This window comes from Ranitomeya variabilis, chromosome 7 (genome assembly GCF_051348905.1).
Source record: "Ranitomeya variabilis isolate aRanVar5 chromosome 7, aRanVar5.hap1, whole genome shotgun sequence".
Lineage (NCBI taxonomy): Eukaryota > Metazoa > Chordata > Amphibia > Anura > Dendrobatidae > Ranitomeya > Ranitomeya variabilis.
In genome coordinates, this window is record NC_135238.1 from 51,717,451 (window position 1) to 51,737,145 (window position 19,695).

General features: G+C 41.2%; 1 protein-coding gene across 1 annotated transcript; it reads right to left on the reverse strand.

Annotated features, from left to right (window-relative positions):
- Positions 1 to 613: 613 nt before the first annotated feature.
- LOC143785932 (uromodulin-like) lies at positions 614 to 15,876 on the reverse strand. The gene is made up of 5 exons (XM_077275076.1): positions 15,566 to 15,876; positions 15,160 to 15,245; positions 12,602 to 12,652; positions 10,782 to 10,975; positions 614 to 884 (listed from the first exon to the last, which is right to left on the reverse strand). Exons 1-5 carry the CDS (start codon positions 15,589 to 15,591, stop codon positions 744 to 746), a joined length of 498 nt encoding a protein of 165 aa, XP_077131191.1. The 5' UTR covers positions 15,592 to 15,876; the 3' UTR covers positions 614 to 743.
- Between the last annotated feature and the right edge of the window lie 3,819 nt (positions 15,877 to 19,695).

A 19,695-nucleotide genomic window follows, 5' to 3' on the forward strand; every position in this document is an offset into this window, starting at 1 on the left:
ATTTATATCATTCAATTAGTGTCTTAGTACATACTGTTACTATAAGACTGTTGGCATATTCTAACAAAATAGGTTAGATCTGTCAATATACACTAAATGACTAACTTTACTTGTATAATGACCTTTCAACCCATGTACCCAAAATGAAAATCATGCACTTTGTGTGAGTCCAGTGGGCGGACCTACTAGTGATTGACAGCACTCTCTGCATGCACAGGAAAGACTCACTATCATTGAATATGACCACTCACTGGACCCATATGATACAAACACCAGAGATTTCAATAAATAAAATGCAAGATTTACTGAAACTTTTCCCATAAAAATATATATCAGCTCTTCCTGCTGAATAACATCCGGTCTGCAGATCAGATATTTTCACCATGAGAGGTTCCCATTGTGTGCTGTTTTTGCTTCATGTGTGTATATTGCTGGGCTTTATGTCTTTTTTCTTTGGTACCATTCTGGAGCCAAATTACATTGTGTTTTAAATTACAGTACAGAGGTTTTTTTAACCTTCCATATAATCGTCTGGACATCTGAAAACTGGGAACCCAGACCAGTCTGATTACAAGCAGAGATCTTGAATATTGTGACGAACTGAAACAAAAAATATTTTGCGAAAGTTTTATTTATATAAAACTAGAAAGCCCCTTTAATATGAATCACAATGTATGGCTTCAAGAATGATTAGCAATAGCAAATGAAAGTTCTTCTCTTTTCTTCCAACTTCTACAATTATCTTAAGATGACTCAAAGCCTGATATCTGCTCCAACGAATAAGTGCAGACCACATTGATGTTAAGTAATTCTCGAAAAACAATGGCGGCTGGATCAGGAGGCAGGAAGATGGTGTTCTTATACGTTGCATGAGTCTCCGATTTCTATATGGAAAAGTAAATAATGTTACCAATTATGGAGTTTGTTCACAATTACAATAAGGATAATAACACAATTAGCAAATTGTAATATGTATTTAGAAGTCCTTCTTGTGGATGGATGGATGAACGGGCCACCCAAAAATTTTTGAAATCCTGCAAGATCCTGGTCACTTTGTTACTGTTCCTTTCACGACACATTTATGGGTCGCGTCAGGAGTATAGGTTTAATAAAAAATAAAGTACTCAATGTATACTGAGACATATTCATGAGTGTCTATAAGATATGCAGTGCCTATATCTTTTATATGCAGAAAACTTTGCATCTATTTAATAATATATCTGTATAGGGGTCGGAATTTTATTTTTGGAGTCTTCAATCCTTTGATTCTTGAGAGCTTAGTAGTTAGCCGGTCAGATTAATTATTGAGTTTCATAAGAGCTGTTTACATTTGTCTTTAGTAATTATTATTAATATTTATTATGATTATACATTTTTATAGCGCCATTTATTCCATGGCACTTTACATGTGAAAAGGGGGCAAATACAGACAAATACATTAAACATGAGCAAAAAACAAGGCACACAGGTACATAAGGAGGGAGGACCCTGCCCGCGAGGGCTCACAGTCTGCAGGGGATGGGTGAGGATACACTAGGAGAGGGTAGAGCTGTGTTGTGAATTCCGTTCTTGGGCTCCATCCTGTGGTTGCGAATGGTATTTTTGGGAGTTCTGCTCTTGGGCTCCCTCTGGTGGTTTCAAGTGGAACTTAGCAGCTGCTTTCACTAATCGGTTCCCTGGCCTTGTTATTTAACTGGGCTTTTGGCTTTAGTGGATGCCAGCTGTCAATGTTCCTTCCTGTGGATTCAGTCCTTTCCTGGAAGTTCTCTGTTGGCCAGTCCATTTCAGCTTAAGATAAGTTCTGCTAGTTTTTGGGTGTTTCCCTGCCTATGACCTTCTGTTCAGTTTAAGTTATGTCTCTTTTGTCCAGCTTGTCATTATGTAATATTCCGGCCAGTTGGAAGCTCTGGGGTTGCAGATTTGCCCCTCCACACCGTGAGTCGGTGTGGAGGTTATTTTTGTAAACTCTGCGTGGACATTGAGTTTTTTATACTGACCGCACAGTAGCCTTTTCTATCTCTGTCTATTTAGATAGTAGTGGCCTCCTTTGCAAAAATCTAGTTTTATTTCTGAGTTTGTCATTTTCCTCTTCACTCACCGTCAATATTTGTGGGGGGCTATCCTTCCTTTGGGGGTTTCTCTGAGGCGAGATAGTTTTCCGTTTCCATCTTCAGGGGTAGCTAGTTCTTAGGCTGTGAAGAGGCGTCTAGGCAGAGATAGGAACGCTCCATGGCTATTTCTAGTGTTGGTGTTAGGAGTAGGGATTGCGGTCAGTAAAGCTACCACTTCCTCAGAGCTAGTACTTTATTTGTTTTACCCACTAGGTCATTTCAGTGCTGCTCCGTAATCACTAGGTCATATAGGTGATTACTGTCTGTGGAGCCGCCACCTCCTCTGAGCTTGTCCATGATTGGTTTTACCCACCAGGTCATCTCAGTACCACTCCGTAAACACCAGGTCATAACAGTACAGCTGGCCCACAATGTGTTAAATGCATCTCAAAAGAGGGAAGAGAAAGTTCTGAGTCATTGTTTTGTTTTTGTTTTTTTCTTGTTGCTTGTTTCGTCCTTTTTTTTCCCCTTGATTTTTGGATGGTGCAGGAGCTTGGTGCTGATATGGAGGTTCATGGTCTGTCTGCGCGTGTTGATCATCTCGCTGCAAGGGTACAGAGTATCCAAGACTATGTTGTTCAAACTCCTGTTTCTGAGCCTAGAATTCCGATCCCTGATTTGTTTTCTGGGGATAGATCTAGGTTTTTGAATTTTAAAAATAATTGCAGATTGTTTTTTGCTCTGAGACCCCGTTCCTCTGGTGACCCCATTCAGCAGGTGAAGATTGTTATTTCTCTGCTGCGTGGCGACCCGCAGGATTGGGCATTCTCCCTTGAGCCAGGGAATCCTGCATTGCTCAATGTAGATTCATTTTTTCAAGCACTTGGATTGCTTTATGACGAACCCAATTCTGTGGATCAGGCAGAAAAAATTTTGCTGGCTCTGTGTCAGGGTCAGGAAGCGGCAGAGATATATTGTCAGAAATTTAGAAAGTGGTCTGTGCTTACAACATGGAATGAGGATGCCCTGGCGGCTATTTTCAGAAAGGGTCTTTCTGAAGCTCTTAAAGATGTTATGGTGGGGTTTCCCACGCCTGCTGGTTTGAACGAATCAATGTCTCTGGCCATTCAGATTGATCGGCACCTACGTGAACATTTTTTTTTTTCCTTCGGCTATTGAAATGGACCCTGTTAAGGTCCAGGCTATTTATGATTGGACTCAACCCACATATGTGAAGAGCCTTCAGAAATTTTTGGGCTTTGCTAATTTTTATCGCCGCTTCATTGCTAATTTTTCTACTGTGGTTAAACCTCTGACCGATTTGACCAAGAAAGGTGCAGATGTGATGAATTGGTCCTCTGCGGCTGTGGAGGCCTTTCAGGAGCTTAAGCGTTGTTTTACTTCTGCCCCTGTGTTGCTTCAGCCAGATGTTTCTCTTCCCTTTCAGGTTGAGGTTGACGCTTCTGAGATTGGGGCAGGAGCTGTTCTGTCTAAGAGAAGTTCTGATGGCTCTGTGTTGAAACCGTGTGCTTTCTTCTCCAGAAAGTTTTCGCCTGCTGAGCGTAATTATGATGTCGGCAATCGGGAGTTGTTGGCTATGAAGTGGGCATTTGAGGAGTGGCGACATTGGCTTGAGGGAGCCAAGCATCGTGTTGTGGTCTTGACCGATCATAAGAATCTGATTTACCTTGAGTCAGCTAAGCGGTTGAATCCTAGACAGGCTCGGTGGTCTTTGTTTTTCTCCCGTTTTGATTTTGTGGTCTCGTATCTTCCGGGATCTAAGAATGTGAAGGCTGATGCCCTGTCTAGGAGTTTTTTGCCTGATTCTCCTGGAGTCCGTGAGCCGGCTGGTATTCTCAAGGAGGGGGTGATTCTTTCTGCTATCTCCCCTGATTTGCGGCGGGTGCTTCGGGAGTTTCAGGCTGATAGACCCGACCGCTGTCCTGTGGGGAAATTGTTTGTTCCTGATAGATGGACTAGTAAGGTGATTTCTGAGATTCATTGTTTGGTGTTGGCTGGTCATCCTGGGATCTTTGGTACCAGAGATTTGGTTGCCAGGTCCTTTTGGTGGCCTTCTCTGTCACGGGATGTGCGTTCTTTCGTGCAGTCCTGTGGGATCTGTGCTCGGGCTAAGCCCTGCTGTTCTCGTGCTAGTGGGTTGCTTTTGCCTTTGCCTATCCCTGAGAGGCCCTGGACGCATATTTCCATGGATTTTATTTCTGATCTTCCTGTTTCTCAGAAGATGTCTGTCATCTGGGTGGTTTGTGACCGGTTTTCTAAAATGGTCCATTTGGTACCTTTGCCTAAGTTGCCTTCCTCCTCTGATTTGGTTCCTTTGTTTTTCCAGCATGTGGTTCGTTTGCGGGTATTCCGGAGAATATTGTGTCTGACAGAGGTACCCAGTTTGTTTCTAGGTTTTGGCGGTCCTTTTGTGGTAGAATGGGCATTAATTTGTCTTTTTCTTCGGCGTTTCACCCTCAGACAAATGGACAGACGGAGCGAACCAATCAGACCTTGGAAACCTATTTGAGATGCTTTGTGTCGGCTGATCAGGACGATTGGGTTACCTTCTTGCCGTTGGCCGAGTTTGCCCTTAATAATCGGGCTAGTTCTGCTACCTTGGTTTCACCTTTTTTTTGTAATTTCGGTTTTCATCCTCGCTTTTCTTCAGGGCAGGTTGAGCCTTCGGACTGTCCTGGGGTAGATTCTGTGGTGGACAGGTTGCAGCGGATTTGGACTCATGTGGTGGACAATTTAACATTGTCTCAGGAAAAGGCTCAATGTTTTGCTAACCTCTGTCGGTGCGTTGGTCCCCGGCTTCGGGTTGGGGATTTGGTCTGGTTGTCTTCTCGTCATGTTCCTATGAAGGTCTCTTCCCCTAAGTTCAAACCTCGTTTTATTGGTCCTTATAGGATTTCGGAAATTATCAATCCGGTGTCTTTTCGTTTGGCCCTTCCAGCTTCGTTTTCCATTCATAATGTGTTCCATAGATCTTTGTTGCAGAGATATGTGGTGCCCATGGTTCCCTCCGTTGACCCTCCTGCTCCGGTGTTGGTTGAGGGGGAGCTGAAATATGTGGTGGAGAAGATTTTGGATTCTCGTCTTTCAAGGCGGAAACTTCAGTATCTGGTCAAGTGGAAGGGTTATGGCCAGGAGGATAACTCTTGGGTTTTTACCTCCGATGTCCATGCTGCCGATTTGTTACGTGCTTTTCATTTGGCTCGTCCCGATCGGCCTGGGGGCCCTGGTGAGGGTTCGGTAACCCCTCCTCAAGGGGGGGGTACTGTTGTGAATTCCGTTCTTGGGCTCCATCCTGTGGTTGCGAATGGTATTTTTGGGAGTTCTGCTCTTGGGCTCCCTCTGGTGGTTTCAAGTGGAACTTAGCAGCTGCTTTCACTAATCGGTTCCCTGGCCTTGTTATTTAACTTGGCTTTGGGCTTTAGTGGATGCCAGCTGTCAATGTTCCTTCCTGTGGATTCAGTCCTTTCCTGGAAGTTCTCTGTTGGCCAGTCCATTTCAGCTTAAGATAAGTTCTTCTAGTTTTTGGGTGTTTCCCTGCCTATGACCTTCTGTTCAGTTTAAGTTATGTCTCTTTTGTCCAGCTTGTCATTATGAAATATTCCGGCTAGTTGGAAGCTCTGGGGTTGCAGATTTGCCCCTCCACACCGTGAGTCGGTGTGGAGGTTATTTTTGTAAACTCTGCGTGGACATTTAGTTTTTTATACTGACCGCACAGTAGCCTTTTCTATCTCTGTCTATTTAGATAGTAGTGGCCTCCTTTGCAAAAATCTAGTTTTATTTCTGAGTTTGTCATTTTCCTCTTCACTCACCGTCAATATTTGTGGGGGCTATCCTTCCTTTGGGGGTTTCTCTGAGGCGAGATAGTTTTCCGTTTCCATCTTCAGGGGTAGCTAGTTCTTAGGCTGTGAAGAGGCGTCTAGGCAGAGATAGGAACGCTCCACGGCTATTTCTAGTGTTGGTGTTAGGAGTAGGGATTGCGGTCAGTAAAGCTACCACTTCCTCAGAGCTAGTACTTTATTTGTTTTACCCACTAGGTCATTTCAGTGCTGCTCCGTAATCACTAGGTCATATAGGTGATTACTGTCTGTGGAGCCGCCACCTCCTCTGAGCTTGTCCATGATTGGTTTTACCCACCAGGTCATCTCAGTACCACTCCGTAACCACCAGGTCATAACAGAGCTGGTTATGTGGCGGTTCAGTAGGTTGAGGATCACTGCAGGCTGTAGGCTTGTTGGAAGAGGTGAGTCTCCAGGTTCTTTTTGAAGGTTTCTATGGTAGGCGAAAGTCTGATGTGTTGTGGTAGAGAATTCCAGAGTATGGGGGAAGCATGGGAGAAGTCTTGGATGCGGTCGTGGGAAGAAGAGATGAGAGGGGAGTAGAGAAGGAGATCTTGAGAGGATCGGAGGTTGCGTGTAGGTAAGTACCTGGAGACCATGTCACAGATGTATGGAGGAGACAGGTTGTGGACGGCTTTGTATGTCATTGTAAGGGTTTTGAACTGGAGTCTCTGGGCAATAGGAAGCCAGTAAAGGGATTGGCATAGGGGAGAGGCTGGGGAATAGCGGGGAGACAGGTAGATTAGTTGGGCAGCAGAGTGTAGGATGGATTGGAGTGGTGCCAGAGTGCTAGAGGGGAGGCCAGAGAGTAGGAGGTTGCAGTAGTCAATGCGGGAGATGATAAGGGCATGCACTAGTGTTTTTGTGGTGTTGGGGTCAAGGAATGCACGGATTCTGGAAATATTTTTGAGTTTGAGATGGCAGGAGGAGGCAAGGGCTTGGATATGTGGCTTGAAAGAGAGGGCAGAGTTGGGGATCACCCCGAGGCACTTTAGTGGTGACTGAAGACAAACAGAACTTTATCACTTAAAAATGTCCAATTACTTTTAATAAATGTGCAATATTTTACCTGGTGTAAATGCTGCTGTTCTTCTGAATCTGGCGATGTTTTTTTTCACTTACTACTTCTCTCTGTTCCTGAGATATGGCTTGCTCTTCCCTGTTCATAAATCTTGTCTTTTTATCTAAGTGGGGATAGTCCTTAGCTGGTGAGGACCACACCCAGTTGGCTGAACAGACTATATTTATATAAAAGAAAGAGGGGGCAAATCTCAAGAAAGAAGAGGCGCATGAACAAAGAAAAAATAACATTAGAGTCAGAAGAACAGCGACTTTTATTTCAAGAAAAAATATATAAATTATTGGCACATGATAGGTCTGCTTTAAATTAATACTCCAGTCAAAAGATCTTAATAAACTATTATGTTTGGTATTATTTATTGTGCCTCTCTACATCTCTCAGGGTCAGTGATGGACTGATTTAGCACAAAAAGATATCTCCCTTCTATAAACGTTAGGAGGCAGCACTCCAATGAGAGCCACTTGAGGTATCTGAATGACTCTCACTGGGAGTAAAATGACAATTGTTAGCTGCTCGAGACCCCCACATGCATCTGAAGAGGAGTTTCAACCACAATGGACAGTAGTGATTTTATCATAGATATGTGTTCCATTTGGAATCCAAAAGAGTCGATTGTTTTTTGGTGTTCAGAACCAAATGATCTAGATCATCAAAAAGGACAGCATTGCCTATCACTAGTCAGTGGAGGAAGATCTACATCTCCACTTATACCAAGCCCCATCCTCATTGGTGTCCAAATAATATTCCACAGGGGGTACTCATTAATGTAACATTACTGCATTCAGACCCCACCTATAAGTGGGTGGTCCCTAGTGAGCAGAAGACTTCCCAGGAGGATTTGAGAATATTTCTATGCTGACGGGTCAGGAGGACAGCTGGTCTTTTCCTATGGCACTAATACAAGCTTCAGCTGTGGTGTAAGAAGGGGCAGCAAGGAATTTCTATGTTGGAACCATTTGGGTGAAAGTAACTCTGAAAGCATAGTTTTACCTCGCATTTACCCTTTTACTTTATGGCTGTTTTAAGAAAAGAACCATATTTCTAACTGAATAAACAGAAAAGAAAACACCAATAAATAAAATAATATATTTTAACTGCTTTATGGCCAATTTTCCCATTTCTGTTTTAGATTTTTCCTCCTCTCTTCTAAGAGCCATAACTTTGTTATTTTTCTATAAATATAGTGGTGTTAGAGGTTGTTTTTTTGTGGGACAAGATTTAGTTTTGCGATACACCATTTACAATACAATGTACTAAAAAATAGGGTAAAAAAATCCAAGAGACGTGAAATAGTAAAAAAAAGAACATAATTTCACTATTGTTTTATGGGGCTTTTTTTAATAACGTGTGCCATAAAGTATAGTGCAACAAAAATATATAATGTGATAAAAAATGACCTGATATTGTGATTCCTCCAGTGATTATAACCAACTTGCATAGTTTTTATTTTTGTGTGTGGTGAAAAAAAATCTAGTTGGGTCTTCTGGTTGAGTCTAATGGTGAAGCATGGCATCTTGGCAAAGGAAAAACTGGGAACATTGCCTTGCATACAATTTTGTGGTGTATTTGAGACTTGCCAAATCTTTCGAGAGCTAAAGGTTGTTGGAAATGATAGGTCTACTCAGGGTCAGAGTACCAGAAGATTTTTCAGTAGGCCTAAGCACTCATGAAATCATGTGCCCAATATTTTAGTGTATGATTACCATATTTGCATAACTTTGAAGCCAACAACTTGCAATTAGTTTTTGTCTATATATTATAAATTGATTCATAAAGAAATATGTTTGATGATATTGAGTTAAGGAATCAATTAAAAGCTCATGTGCACAGGTTTTGTATGGTGGGACCCTCAGAATAATATCTATTGGTGGACAGAGTTGACTCCAGTTCTTAAATGGGTAAGTGCCAAAAATATTTATTTAGTCCTGATTGCATGAAGTATGCTCAGTATGGAATATTACAATGTGTAGTCACATATTTTTCTTCCTTACATGTCACTTTCATTTTTTGTGAAATGTCTATTTTTGTCTCTATAGCATCACTTACGGTATATGACAAAATGAAATATTTCCAGAATTTCCAGGTCATCAATATTTTATGCTGGCAGCAAGTACACCCATGCTTGGATGGTAGTAGGTAGGAAATAGATATTTATCAATGCTTTTATCAAATGCTAGCTTTTGTAACTACATTTAAAAACATATTACTTTCACTACTTTAGCTGATGACTTTTTTAGAAAGCCAAAATGTAACTGAGAAGGGTGGGAAGCCATCTTGCCACCTGCAGAATGACTTAACCTTCTTAAAGAGGTTGTCTACTCATTGAAAAGTGATGGCCTATCCTTAGGCTAGGCTATCAATGTCTGATCGGTTGGAGTGCGTCACCCAGCACCTCCACCTATTAGCACGTCTCGATATCGGTGGTGGTGGACAGAACTGCTGAGTTATTGAGTTATACAGCTCCATCCATGGAATAGTGGCTGCATCCAGGTATTGCACATCCACCCCGTATTGATTTGAATTACCAGCAGATTGGAGAGGGTTGCCCCACCGATCAGACATTGAAGTGCTCTCCTAAGGACAGGTCATCAATGTTATAGTAGTGGATAACCCCTTTAGGACATGGAGCCCAATTCACCATTTGTCGTTTATTGAAGTTTTTTTTTTTTTGCCTTCTGGTTTTTGATGACTTTTTCTAGACAAATTCTTCAAAATGGCTCATGTAGTTCATTAATTCATCATAACATCAAAAATGCTTTTTATTTTTGCTTTTTTGCAACCAAAATTTGCAAATGCTTTAAAAAGTGGCAAAAATGCGCCAAATTGAAAATTCCTCCAGAACTCTTCTCCAGGCAGGAATTGGAGAGCTATGTGCCAACAAAAATGCCACATTTGGTAAAGTTGCATTTCATGAATCTATGTAAAACCGATCTGAAGACTGAAGACTGTCAGGTCATTTTATGCTCCATAATGATAGCCATAAAAACAAAGACCCCAAAAACAATAGCTTTTTTTAACCATTTTACAATACTTGACTTTTTTTGTTACTGTTTTTCTGTACATTACATGGTAAAGCGAATGGTGCCATTTAAAACTACAACTCTTTCAGAAAAAAACATGACCTCTTGTGGTTTTGTTGATAGAAAAATACAAAAATTATGCCTCTTGGAAGAAGGAAAGGAAAAAAAATATCAAAACGCAAAAAAAGAAAATACCCCGGCCATTAAGAGGTTGAAGCAAAACTTGACCTCGCTACTAATAACCCCTAGAAATATTGCATAAATGTACAACTGTTTGAAAACCTTGATGTGGAAAAGTCCAATCCTGGTAATCGAATGTAGATTCTACAGCAAAGATCATATCTGCCAATTCCAGAAAAAGAAGAAGAATCCTTCAGGTCTACATAAAAAGTTATCAATTGTCCTATGCCACGTAGACCTCCTGGAAACCTTGCAGAAAAACATTACTGCAAGATTTTCCATGCCTGACACATTGATGTAGCCTCTCACGTGTGTTTTTGAGGGGGTATACAATGAAAACTAAGGGAACATGCCCTCAAACAGAGAGTGCCAACGGTGAAAATTTTGTGCTCCATGCCATGTTTTTTCTTGTGCTCATTTCCCAAAATTATGATTAAGCTATACAATCAATAAAACTCAAGTAATCATTACAGGATTAGATCATTTTCTAGTGTTAAATACTTTCTTGCTTTTCTTTCATATGCTTTCATAAGGACATCCACTAAAGTGTTCAGTATATATGTATACCTATGCAGAGTTACAAATGACTTACCGTAATCACAGTCCCGCATGCTCCTTCATCACGAGCCATACTTATGTACAAAATGCCATTAATATTTGGGAATCTCCGACATCTGTTGTCTATTAGATGGATGTTGTCTACGTCCACCTTCATAGCTTGAAGCTCACTGACAAGTAGCGTTACCTTTATTTCTGAGATCCCACATTGAATTTTTGGACAAAAACCTATCACAGAGAAAACAAAGTAATAAATGTCTAGTAAAGCCGTTCTTTAAAGGGAACCTGTCACCCCGTTTTTTCGGTATGAGATAAAAATACTGTTAAATAGGGCCTGAGCTGAGCATTACAATAGTGTATTTTGTGGACCCCGATTCCCCACCTATGCTGACGAAATACGTTACCAAAGTAGTCGTTTTCGCCTGTCAATCAGGCTGGTCTGGTCAAAAGGGCGTGTTGTCTTCCCCCAGATTTTGCATAGTTTTCCGTTGGTGGCATAGTGGTGTGCGCATGCCCAAGGTCCCGAATCCTCTGCCAGGGGATTGAAAAGAGCGCGCTGTTCGTTATTTCATTGGTGATCGGTGGGCGCGGCCATCTTCCTTTGGCCGCGCGTGTGCAGAAGCGGCGCTCTGCTGGCCGCGGCTTCAGGAAAATGGCCGCCGCGATATCCATCTGCGCACGCGCGGCATCCCGTGGCCATTTTCCTGAAGCCGCGGCCAGCAGAGCGCCGCTTCTGCGCACGCGCGGCCAAAGGAAGATGGCCGCGCCCACCGATCACCAATGAAATAACGAACAGCGCGCTCTTTTCAATCCCCTGGCAGAGGATTCGGGACCTTGGGCATGCGCACACCACTACGCCACCAACGGAAAACTACGCAAAATCTGGGGGAAGACAACACGCCCTTTTGACCAGACCAGCCTGATTGACAGGCGAAAACGACTACTTTGGTAACGTATTTCGGCAGCATAGGTGGGGAATCGGGGTACACAAAATACACTATTGTAATGCTCAGCTCAGGCCCTATTTAACAGTATTTTTATCTCATACCGAAAAAACGGGGTGACAGGTGCCCTTTAAGAAAGTTTGAAGCAGATAAATGAAAATCTGAGCCCTGTAAAAAACTGCGAAATACCTCATGGCAATAGCATTATGGGAATGTGCACATGACATCTTATTAAGGCGGGTGAACGCGCAGGGTTTTTCAAAAAGAAGATGCTTCAGGAAACAATGATGCGTTCTTATTACTACATCTTCTTCTTGAGTGTTTTGTTGTTGTTGTTGCTGGGTTTTTGTGGAGCCTTTTTATTGGCAGTGTCCAGTCTCTTTCTTTACGCCATTCAATGATAAAGTAACCTCTAGCAGTTTTATAAAATAAAATGTGACCAAAATGCTTAAACAGCATTCTGTGTCCCGGTCGGGACATGTGTCCAAAGTCCCCCCACAAAATGGGATCCACATGCATGCGCCGACGGGGCCAATAGACTGCAAGGGTGACGGCAGAGCTCCGTGTACTTTTTTTGGTAGTGTATACGTACAGGAGGAGGACACTCAGACGCAGTCTACGACATCTCAGTGTCCACCTGCTATATTCATACACTCCAGATAAAAAGTGCTCTTCCGTCACCATTACAGTCTATTGACCCCGTCTGTGCATGTGTTCGGACCCCGTTTTTTCTGGGATTTCGGACTTATGTCCAGACGGGGACAGAAAACGTAATGTGAAAGCATCCTATGGAATGCAGAAGATTCACTGATGTACCATTTGTTAAACTCGGAAACCTTGAAAGCAACATGACCGCTCCAATAAAATATTAATTGTGTAGGCTCACTACATTGCGCCCAAAGTGACTTACCTGCTCTATCACACTGTGCATTAGTAGATAGCAGTATCTCATTCGTGGTCACTGTAGAAAGAGGAGTTTGGATCTTATTATAAATAGAAATAAAACAAACACTTGGAAAAAATCTAATTTAAACTATAATTATAAAACTACTAATATTATTTAAAAAAAACCCATAAAAATACAGCAGCAGAGTAATACCAGTATGTGTTTTGCGGTAAAACTCTAGGTAACATACAAGGATGGCACAAAGATGGCTGACCGATAGAACGCTGATCCAAAACTCTGATGACACCAGTACGTTATGTCTCCGGTATCGATATTATACGAACGTGTAAAGAGGGCCTAAGGCTGGGGCTACAAGGCAAGTTCGGCTCCAAACTAAGTTTCCTGGCCAAATATCTCTCTATGCAGCTGCAGCATTGCGGTGTAATGCAGGTAAATGGGCTCTAATTACAACCCACAGGGTAAAGCGACTGCAACAAACAAGTACTAAAAACCAGAATCTGTTGAATTTTTTTCGACTTAGGGTATGTTCACACTGTGCGTTTTAGGTGCGTTTTTTTGGTGCTTTTTTATGCTAATTTTCAGCTGATTTTTACATTACCAGCAAAGCCTATGAGATTTCAGAAATCTCATGGACACACGTTTTTCTTTGTTATCAGCATTTTGTGCTTTGCTGCTTTTTTTGGACGTAGAGCAGGTCACTTAACTTTCAGCATTTTTGCAGTGTTTTTGCAGCGTTTTTCGCCCATTGGCTTGAATGGGTGTTGAATAAAGGCTGCAAGAATGCAGGTATCATTATTTGAAGCGTTTTTGCTCCAGAAAAGTCATGGACATTAGCATGGACAAAGAGACACACAGTTAGCCCAAAAAATGTACCAAAAAAAATAAAATGCACCAAAACCACAACAAAAAATGCAGCAAAAACGCACCCAAACCTGCGTTTTTGCAGCTGCTTCTTTCCTGCCAAGAAATCAGGTTTTGCTGCAGAAAAAAAAGCAGCAAAAACACCCTGTGTGATCATACCCTTTCTGGTCACAGTCGCTGTACCCTGTGGGTCACAATGGGAGCCCATTCACCCACATTACACTTCGATTGTAGCAGTGTTAGAGAAATATTTGGCTACTGGAGATGTATTTCTGCCAAAGTTCCACTATAGCTCTAGACTAAGGGCTTGTTCAGACATCAATTTTTTATGTGCGAGTTTTGTCTGTGTTTTTCATTGGTTGAACTCATATCTCTTATAATCTACTAGGATATTGTTTGTGCATTTCTGCAGACACAAAATCATGGTGACACGTCTGATTTTGTTCCAAGTCATAGCACAAACTCGCTAATGCTAGGCTATGGAGCAGTGAAAAAATCCGATAGCGCTCTGATGCCATCTGCTCGCTGTCCGTGTTCTATCACTTTCTTAGTAGAAGCTTGAGAAACCTCCAACTGTTTTTATCCTTCCTACAAAAACTTACAAAACTCTGATAGTAAAAATTGCCCTGAACCACACTCCCAAATTACATTAAAATGTGTATATGTATACATACTGTATAAATATATATTACGCCGACCTCTCCCTGAACCAGTACGACATACATTAAGGAAAGAACGATGTAGAACAAGTAACAAGTAAGAACATGTGAAACGAACAACATAAAAACATAAATCTTATGCCAGAATTAAAAAATAACTGACCCAGATAAATTTAGCAAAACGAAAAGTATAAACTATAATATATACAGTATATATATATATATATATATATATATATATATATATATATATATATATAATAAATATGAAGCATAAAATAAAAATAATAATAATGATAGTAATAAAAACCTTAGCAATAAACAGACGAGGTAGAAGAATCCAACTAACCATTAATAGATTCATGCATAAAGCGACAGATTTCATTTTGTTCAAAAAGTTGCACATAATGTACTGATATAGCAGAAGTTCAGTGTCTTGAAACTGAAGTCTACAACTTCCAGTACACCATGAAAGCCACATCCTCTCAGGACATGCTGGGAGTTGTAGTCTCAGCTTGTGCCACTTGGTAAAATATAACAGAGTTGATAATTTTGTCTAAGGCTATGTGCACACATTGAGAATTTTTTACAGCAGATTTTTCTGCAGCAAAAATCAGAGTATTGGCATGAAAAACACTGCGTGAAATACACGTTTATTATGCGCGCATTTCTTAATGTGTTTTTAATTGCATTTTTTCCCATTCATTTGAATGGGTGAAAAAATAAAAAAAGCAGGAAAAATTGCAATAATTCAGATTTAAAAAAAAGATTTGTTAGGGCAAACCCCCAAGTAATTAATGTAAGCAGCATGTGTATAAGATGTCAGAAGTCTCATTCACTTTGTTGGAACCATAAAACGCATTTTTTTTCATGTAAATTATGCACAATGTGTGAATAAGCCCTAACGCATCTAGATTTTTCTGCAGGCACGGTACAACATATTGTGCGACATAATGTAAACTTATTCAGCCTGAACATTGCAATAATGACAAATTTAACTCTGCTACATCTATATGCGGATAGAAAACGTAGTTTACTCACCTCTCGTTGCCATATTGGTTTTTCCATATGATGTCAGAAAAGTGAAAATTAGAAAATACAAAATGAGACTCATTGAGAAGGTTTTCCTGCAAGAAACGTATATTTGTTAATTTCCCTATCGATTCAATATCATCAGACTACAGGTAATACAACATTGTGTGCAGCTCTTAATCCCTTTAATAATCTTATAGCCAATAGTACACACATAGCTGCATCCTGCTCCCTTTAGTTGTAAAAAACTATGAGAAAATAGAGTAAAATAAATGTGACCTTTTATATTACAACCTATAGCACACACACCACTGTAACTATACATACAGTATATACCATGCAATGTAAAATGACTGCTGCACCAAGCCCAAATAATACCTCCATACACTGCACAAATAATAGTTCCATACTTTACCTTAGTAATAGTGCTGAGATCCCCATGTCCTCGGGTCTATCAATGATGATGTAGAAAGGACTTGCTGAAAGTTCTCCTGTGGAGATGGCAGAGTTCCCTAAATGGAGGTCCCAGGGAGATGGAGGCCCTCTCCCCGACCACAATCCTTCCCTCTACATTGATCTCATATAAAACATTTTTAGATCTCGTACACTTGGCCAATGATTACACAAGTACCTGTTTGACTCTACAATGTACTGTGATACATTATACAGCTTGTGGCAGGTTTACAATGCTGTTTCCACAATATCTTGCAGCACATACCTGCAAAGCACTCACATTATTACAATGCCTGGTATTAGACAAAAGGTCTGGAAATTGAAAGGGAACCTGTCAGGACAGTTTTATTACTAGTGTTATGGCGGTACAGCCAGGGTTGCCATCTGACCAGAAATTCCAGTTTAATGCACCAGAGGTGAGATATAAAACTTTGAGGCTGTGGACGTTATGACGGAAGTCATGAGCAGACCTGTACAAGAAGAAACGCACCAGTGGTCAGCGCCATTTTCTACTGGATCTCCATCCTCAGGTGCACAATCATTTGAAGGCCACCATGGAGGAGAGCACCATCGGCTGCCAAACAGAGGTCCACAGCAACAGAGGACATCAGCAACTTGTCATGGGGAGCAAAATCACAGGACTACATTGCGCCGGCACCAGGAGAAGTGGAAAAAAGAGGAAGCTGCGCACTATGGAGGTAGTGGCAGGAGAAAGGCACGTTTTTTAATTTTTATTAAAACTTACTTGTTCCGATGCCTAAACCCCTCATTATACGTCATAGTATAAAAGGGGACCAGTCATGATGAAAATGGTATCTAGTATCTGATCATCGGGCACAATGTTCTGGAGCAGAAAGAGCTGATGGACATTTTTGTGAGGAAAATTTCAGTAAAACTTGCATTTTATTAATTGACATTCTTGGTATTTGTATGCAGGAGTCCGGTGGGCGGTTCTAATCAATGATTGACAGTCTTTCCTGCATGACTGTGCATGTAGACATAGCTGTCAATCACTAGTAAGACCGCCCACTAGACTGTCGCCTAGGGATATCAGTGAATAAAATACAACTTTTAGTGAATCTTTCCCCACAAACCGATATATCATTCTACTCAGCTTCTCCTTTTATATACCGTGCTGTCCACAGCACGTGCAACGGGACAGGTTTCAATTAGCATTCAGTATTAGCCAATTGTTGAGGCTGAATGACAGACATAGATTTTTTAAAAGTTGTGTTACATTCCTATATGATTGGTCTATTCTGCAGCGTTTCTTCTTTGCTACATGCAAACAGCACATAAAGAAAAAGAGAATGAGATTTCAAAGCATATTCGTGTACTGGGACCAACAAAGAACCCAGACAATTGTATTATGGTGCCACCTACTGGTCATGGTTAAAAACTGCAGGTTTTGCTTTAATGTTATACAAAACTATGCAAATTGCCTCTTCTGAGAAAAAGAGGACTTAAACTCTACAGCGCCACCTATTGGAAGTAGCGATCCTACAAGTCACAATCAACCCTTTAACGAGTCGTGCAATATGACTTAGGATAAAAGCCAAATCAGTATCTCAATTCGCAGACACGGTGTTTCGGGCTTTTTTTCTATGATTTTTTTTTTCAGTTTAAATAGTGTATGCTAATCTATTTCATATTGTGGTATGAAAAGTCCTCTATGGAACAGACCAAGCCTTATTTCCCAGTAATAGAGGAAGCTCGGCCCAGATTTCTCCATTCACAGACATAAAGGGAAAGAACAGCACACGTCCACTTCTTTATTTCTGACAAAGTGCGTTTTTGCACCCCATTATTGAGAATCCAGTCGTTCTCATTTGCCATGATTGTCCTAAATGGCACAGCAACTTTATTGTAGTGATCAGAGTTTGGAACTGAAGATAGGACGTGACACCCTAAGCTTTCTCAAGCTAACACTGTCAATCCCTTATGATAAACTCTTACTTTTTATTACATTGAGGTTACATAGTTACATAGTTATTAAGGTTGAAGGAAGACTGTAAGTCCATCTAGTTCAACCCATAGCCTAACCTAACATGCCCTAACATGCTGATCCAGAGGAAGGCAAAAAAAAACCATGTGGCAAAGAGTAACTCCACCATGGGGAAAAAAATTCCTTCCCGACTCCACATACGGCAATCAGACTAGTTCCCTGGATCAACGCCTTATCAAGGAATCTAGTATATATAACCTGTAATATTATACTTTTCCAGAAAGGTATCCAGTCCCCTCTTAAATTTAAGTAATGAATCACTCATTACAACATCATACGGCAGAGAGTTCCATAGTCTCACTGCTCTTACAGTAAAGAATCCGCGTCTGTTATTATGCTTAAACCTTTTTTCCTCCAGACGTAGAGGATGCCCCCTTGTCCCTGTCTCAGGTCTATGATTAAAAAGATCATCAGAAAGGTCTTTGTACTGTCCCCTCATATATTTATACATTAAAATAAGATCACCCCTTAGTCTTCGTTTTTCCAAACTAAATAGCCCCAAGTGTAATAACCTATCTTGGTATTGCAGACCCCCCAGTCCTCTAATAACCTTGGTCGCTCTTCTCTGCACCCGCTCCAGTTCAGCTATGTCTTTCTTATACACCGGAGACCAGAACTGTGCACAGTATTCTAAGTGTGGTCGAACTAGTGTCTTGTATAGAGGTAAAATTATGTTCTCCTCATGAGCATCTATGCCTCTTTTAATGCATCCCATTATTTTATTTGCCTTTGTAGCTGCTGCCTGACACTGGCCACTGAATATGAGTTTGTCATCCACCCATACACCCAGGTCTTTTTCATTGATGGTTTTGCCCAGAGTTTTAGAATTAAGCACATAGTTATACATCTTATTACTTCTACCCAAGTGCATGACCTTACATTTATCCCCATTAAAGCTCATTTGCCATTTATCAGCCCAAGCTTCTAGTTTACATAAATCATCCTGTAATATAAAATTGTCCTCCCCTGTATTGATTTGAGGTGTTAGAATATGCTTGTCAATCTGTTGTTATTCCCCAGTCTGATAGTTATAAATGGAATTATTATTTCGTTTTTTACTGCAGGCTGTTAAGCAAGATCCTTTTTCTAGAACAATCTGCTTGATGGCCACTAGATGTCAATAAATATGTAGCTGGCCCTGGCCTTATTGTATATTTGACAATTTAGCATTGTTCATTCCTATAGAATTTTACACAGCGGTGTAACTAGAGTCCAATGGACCCCTTGACAACATGTGGGCCTGGTTCTCCTTTGTGTGATTGTCAGATGTATGGGCCCTTGTAGAGTTCCAGATCCTGTGAAGACATATGTGTTCTCCCATTCCTGAAATAATGGCCCCTATCCTGGGCTCCTTCCAAGCATAATGTCCTTCATTCTGGTCCCTTTCCTGGTATAATGTCCCCATCCTGGCCCCTTCCAGTGATAATGTCCTCCATCTTCCTGGTATAATGTCCCTGTATAATATCTTCCATCCTGTGCCCCCTCCTGGTATAATGCCCCCTTACTTGAGTCTCTTTCAGCAATATATGGCCTCCATCCTGGTATAATGCAACATTATTCTGGGTCCCTTCCAATACTATATGTCCCCAGGGTCAGACTGGGGTGCCAAGGGCCCACCTATAACATTGACTTCGGGGGGGGGGGGGGGATTTTTCACCTGCATACAAATATTACACTACCCTCATTCACAAATTTACCCATATCTCTATGTAATAATAAGTTGGATTAATGAATGATTATAGGCTTCTTTTTTCTGTACAGAGTGAATCAAGTATGGCCCATACGGTGGGGCTGGGGGTCCAGATCCGCATAGGGGCCCACTGGAGAATTCCCCTGTTCCCCTATGGGCTAGTCCGAACCTGTATGTCCCCCATTCTGGTATGATTTTCCCCTACCTGAGCCTCTGGTATAATGCCCCCCATAGAGGGCCCTTTCCATTAACATGTCTCTTATCCTGGTAAAAATGTGCCCCATCCTGGGCTTCTTCCAGTAATAATGTCCCTGTTTTGCAGCTCTTCTCCAACATATATGAAAAAAATAAATTATTCTCCTCACCTCCCCCCATACTCAAAGGACATAACATTCAT